Here is a 5,519-nt window from a genome sequence, read left to right as displayed (position 1 = left end):
CGGCAGAGAAGCGTGGTGAGCAGCAGACAGCGGCATCTCTCCCTACGAAAACATTCAAGGTAAAATAATTAAACACGCCGGTTTTTTTAATGACAGTATATCAAATATTGAGGGTATTTATTTTACTGCATGTTTACAGAGTTTTCCTACTATAATCATGTAGCCGGTGTTTGTGTGAACTCCTCTGATTTTAATCCTACCGCGGTCGTGTCGAGAAAATACGCTGTTTAAAATGAACTGTTTTAGTGTGGCTATCGAATGCATAAGGTTTAATGGGTTTTTATATCTGCATTTTCAAGAATAATGTGCACAAATATGATTTATTGTGTAGCAACTGTCTGTTGTTTTGGATTGTGTACATTAACGGGGGTTGAGCAGAAACTCGTGTACGCACACGTTGTTGGGCGAAGGTGTGTCCTTCGGGGAAGCGAGTCAGCCTATCAGAGCACAGCTTCTGCCCCCAGTGGGAAGGTTGTTTTTTGTTGGATGTGAACGCCCATTACGAGAGTCCCAGCTAAAGTATGGATCTGGATTAAACAAATGACACAGCTTGATTTAGCTGTTTCGAATATTCAAACTAGAATAGCATTTCCGAAAGAAAATGCAAAATGTTTGCATTTTAGGCAAGCCTATGTTGTCGGCTTTGGCTTTGTGTGAATGAGGCAAGCATCTTATTTTCTGTCAGCTGTGATCGAGATTAGACTCAATACATAGTGTAAAGGTGGATATGAGCTGGTAAATACGTTCAAAAATACAAAAAGTCGAAATACAAATTGATGGTATTTTGTCAAATTTACAATAGAGACATCGAATTGGTGGTTTCCAACGAACCGGTTGAGTGAATGATTCATTGAGCCACTAATAAAAGACTCGCTTACAGTGTATCCAACAGTACATGATACAACAGAAAGGACTACTGAACGAATCAGTGAACGAATCTTTTAGTGAAAGGATTCTGAACACTCGAGTCACTAAATTGAATCCGAATTCCGTTGCTGGATTTGGATCTCTCAGTGATTTCACTCCCCAAATCCGGAGTTACAGTATCTGAGAGGCTCACAGTCAGGGGGTGTGTTGCCCTAAAAAAAAAGTAAAGGTACAGAGCAATATCCGACTGCGCTGCTTATCTGTATGCAAAAATCTGTCGCGTGTGTTCGATAAAGGTATTTTTTTATTGTTACATTGTTGTCGTTTTCATGTAAGTCCCACAATATGAGTAATTAATTTACACTAAAAGTCTCGTATAAGTGCTTTAGTTTTTAATAGAGGGTGTTGCTTGTAAATTTAATTAATTATTTATTATTTTGCACGTTTTCATAGCCTCGTGGCGCTATCGCTGAGCTTGTGAGTTGTTGTAAGTCTGCTTGGCGATTAGATGAAAACATGTACTCTAAACGCACAGTGTTTTAACATGCTTTTCCCTGCTTTGTAGCTTTTTGTGCGGAGAGCCAACGCCGATTGTTTAGCTGAGAGACACAGCATGGCAGCGGTGGGATCCAGAGCAGGACTGGACACGATATCGATGGGCACAGAAGGGCAGGACGGGTTGGTATGTATCATAATAAATGATATATAGCCCCTGTAACTTACACATGAAAGATGGAAAGTGTGGATAGTCAGTATGTGATTGATTGTTTCCAATCCTGCAGGTCTACATGCAGTGTTGTGGGCAGGGAGAAGGGGTGGGTCTGCAGAGGAAGCTGAATGCAGGACCTGGGACAGAGTGGTCAGCCGATGTAAACACACAGCAAACAAACCTTTTATCCTTCCCACGGTCTTCCGGTGTGGACTTACCTTACAGGTTAACCTACAGATCCATTTCATCCGTTTAGTTTGTTGTCTTCTAAATATAATATAATACCAGCCCTTCTTCACTTTAGACTACACCTAAGTCTGTTAGAGCAGAATTACTCTACAGATATTGTGTGATGCAAGGTGAAATGTCATTGTGGGCATTATGTTCTTACTTCATAGATGTGTAATGCAGTGTAATGTAGACTTGAACAGTTTTTAGTCTCTACCTTATTTTAGAAGTCCTGAGTCGGTGGAGATGGATGAGATCATGGCTGCTATGGTGCTCACCAGTCTGTCCTGCAGTCCAGTGGTCCAAAGCCCCCCTCAGAGGGACCTCCTACCAGGTGAACTGGTTTCTTTTGCAAACCACACCTTGCCAAACACGGAACAATTTGTAGTGTATGCTGGACAAACTAGTGCAGGCAGTTTTATTTTAAACTAAGTCTCATCAGATTTTAGATAGAAACTAGTATCTTTTTAGTAGACTTTTTGTTTATATTTTTGCTCTTTCAAAAGTTTTTGTTATTAATTTTACTTTTTTTAATTATATACTTATTATATATTTTTAATGATCTAGTATAACACACAACCCAACAATTAATTTAGCAATTTTATGGTTTTGTCAGTCTTTCAATGTTTGTATGTTTTATTATTTAACTTTTTAATTATGGACTCATTTAATTATATAATTGTTTAATTATTTTATTATATGTTTTATTATACAGAATAAAACACAACCCAACAATTATTTTAGCAATTATATGGTTTTGTCACTCTTTTTTTGTTTTATTAATTTCTCTTTTTAATTATAAACTTATTTGATTTTTATATTATATTTTTATTATACATTATAACACACAGCCTAATGATTAAATTTGCAACTTGCTCTTTCATAATTTTTTGTTTTATTAATTTCACTTTAATTATACACTTATTAGATTATATAAATATTTCATTATTATAGAAAATTTTTATTATACAGTCCAACATGCAATCCAAAAATTAATTTACCAATTAATTAAGCAATTAATAATTTAATTCATTTTTCTCAGTCAAATATTTTCAGTCAAAAAAGATTTTAAAAACTATTAATTTCACTTTAAAATTAGACTCATTTAATTATGTAAATAATAATTATATTACATTTTTAATACACTCCAACATGCAACCCAACAATTAATTTACCAGTTCTGTGGTTTTGTCACTCAAATATTTCTTTTAATTAGTTTTATTAATTTAACTTTTTAATTTAACATTTAATTATAAGATAATTATATTTTTTATTTAACAGTATAACACACCCCAACAATTAATTTAGCAATTGTACGGTTATGTGTTATTCACACTTCCCCTTTTTTGACTGTGATTATAGGGGACATGGAGTGTTGTGGAGGTGAGCTGTCTGACAGCGGCAGCAGTGGTTACTGGAGCTGGGACCATGGCAATGTCAGCCCAGCCCCTTCTCCATCAGTCACTGAGATGGACAGGAGCTTGGGCCAACCGACAGATGAAGGACTGCACATGGAGCTGGACCAAGCTGCATGCGAGGAGCTGAAGGCCAGGAGGTGCAAGGTGAGAATGAGAAGACTGTCAGACTGCTGAACCTGAGGGTGAATAGACAGCATTTTAAGCTGATGCTTTAAAAATACACGTGAGTCACTCTTTGTTTTTCTTTCTCATTTACAGAGCTTGAGCAGGGGAGCATACAGGTGTCTGTGGCCTGGCTGCGGGAAAGTGCTGACATCCCGGGTTGGAATGAAACGGCACATTCGCATTCTTCACCTGGGGTGAGTGTCCTCACACACCAAACTCTTGGAACAAATGAGATGGCACAGGAAAGAGTTATGAGACATCTTTAAGCAATGCCAGTGTTTATTATGTTGAAAAAACATATAATTCTACAAGTTTACATAATTTACTAGGTCTGCAAATAACCTGCAAATAATGTGTTTTATTTTTTCCCTTTATTTAGTTTTCTCTCAAACAGTGGGGGCTCAGAGCAGTCGCATAGGGAAGAAGACTTCTACTACACAGAGGTCTCCTCTGAAGATGAGGAAACTGCACCTCCATCTCCTGCTCCATCCTTCTCTAGCTGGACCTGGACCTCCTGCAGCTCCACACAAAGCCAATCCACCCCAGGACACCAAGATGCTCCAGTCCAGTCAAGCCCACTCAGCCAATCAGCTCGCAAATGTAAGGATCCAATTAACACTGGCTGACAGTATTTACAGATATGGTGAAGACTGCAGCCAGACAGAGGTTTATAAATGACAAACTTTTGGGGCGTAAGCTGTAGCATATTCTTAGTAGCTTAGTGTGGTTCTTCAATGTCAGTTAAGTGGCAACACACACACAAGCACATATACGCAACAATAGTCATCTGAGGCTTCATCAGCTCACCACAGACTCCATTAATCAGCAAATCCAGCTTCGGTCATGTGCTCAGAACGTTTCAGAAAATGTTTTATTTCACCAGCATGCAGTGGCTGCAGAGTAGTGTTGGGAAGGTTACTTTGGAAATGTAATAGGTTACAGTAGGGCTGCACGATAAATCGAATTTGAATCGAGATCGCGATTCGACAGAAGCTGCGATTGTCATGCGTATCTTTCAGTGAAGCACGGTTCTGTGATCAGCAGTAAATCTCCATCCAAAGGCCAGAGGGCGCTCTCGCGCTGAAACTCCAAATACGCCTCGCAGAAGAAACCCAGAAAATGCCTATCGCTGCAGCTGAATAAACAGAAGATTCAGCTGCTTTCATTGATTCAACGTGACTAATAAACACACGACTGCGGCAATATACGGTTTATCTGAGTTCTTATTATAATTTTCATTAAAATGAAGTATATTTATAATGCAATGCCTTTATCACTGCTTAGAATACTATGAAATATGTTGCGTGCCTTATTCTGTGTAAGAAGCCACATCATCTCACAGAAGGATTTATTTCAAACACTCGACTGACGTTATGAAGTGAGTTTGGAGTAAAAATATGTTATTAAATGTGGTATTTTCACATGCTTTCAGATGGAGCAGCATTTACTTCACAGCCGTAGTGCACTGAGAAGCTATGCAAACAGCTGTCATTATCGCAAACTATTTCTTCGATTTCATAATCGCGCAATAAAATCGTCTGCGTAACTTGTCAGTGAACTACAGCTATGTGTAGTAAATTCTGCTCCATCTGAAAGCACGTGATGATGATTTCCTGCTGATTACAGAACCGGCATTACTATCAAAATGCGCATGACAATCGCATTCGATTAATCGTGCAGCCCTAGTATAGTTCACCAAAAAAAGACAAGAAAATTCTGTCATTGTTTACTCAACCTAGTGTTGCTTTCGTCAACGAAAATTATGACTAAATATCGTCGTCATCGAACCTTTATTACGTGACGAAAACGAGACGAGACGAAAATGCTGGTCATGTGACGATGACTATAATTAAATGTATAATGCAATATCGTTGACGAATAAAAACAAGACTAAATGTGGTTTACAAAATAAAAACTATGCTAAAATGTCTCTTAATTTTCGTTGACCAAAACGAGACGAAACAAAATGTTATAACGTTATTTCGTCTCGTTCAGTCGCGTTATTATTATTATTTTGCAGTATTTCTGTTTCCTGTGTCTCGCTTCAGGGGCTGCATCAGGTCGCACTGCGCAGACGCAGGCGACGTCACTTACTCATGCCCCACTCGCGGCATTATTTAGAGCAGTGTTTC

General features: G+C 38.3%; 1 protein-coding gene across 1 annotated transcript in view; it reads left to right on the top strand.

Moving 5' to 3' along the window:
- Nucleotides 1-6: 6 nt before the first annotated feature.
- Nucleotides 7-5,519, top strand: part of LOC107726410 (zinc finger protein 395-like) — a 10,629-nt gene continuing 5,116 nt past the window's right edge. The window contains exons 1-7 of the mRNA XM_016535966.1: nt 7-59; nt 1,433-1,549; nt 1,650-1,801; nt 2,032-2,138; nt 3,167-3,366; nt 3,481-3,581; nt 3,782-3,977. Coding sequence (XP_016391452.1) covers nt 1,481-1,549; nt 1,650-1,801; nt 2,032-2,138; nt 3,167-3,366; nt 3,481-3,581; nt 3,782-3,977 — 825 coding nt within the window. The 5' untranslated portion in view covers nt 7-59; nt 1,433-1,480. The remainder of the gene's footprint in view (nt 60-1,432; nt 1,550-1,649; nt 1,802-2,031; nt 2,139-3,166; nt 3,367-3,480; nt 3,582-3,781; nt 3,978-5,519) is intronic.

Source organism: Sinocyclocheilus rhinocerous, unplaced genomic scaffold, assembly GCF_001515625.1.
Source record: "Sinocyclocheilus rhinocerous isolate Xijiao unplaced genomic scaffold, SAMN03320098_v1.1 scaffold605, whole genome shotgun sequence".
NCBI lineage: Eukaryota > Metazoa > Chordata > Actinopteri > Cypriniformes > Cyprinidae > Sinocyclocheilus > Sinocyclocheilus rhinocerous.
Note: the sequence above shows the minus strand (reverse complement) of the source record. Positions and strands in the feature narration are given on the sequence as shown.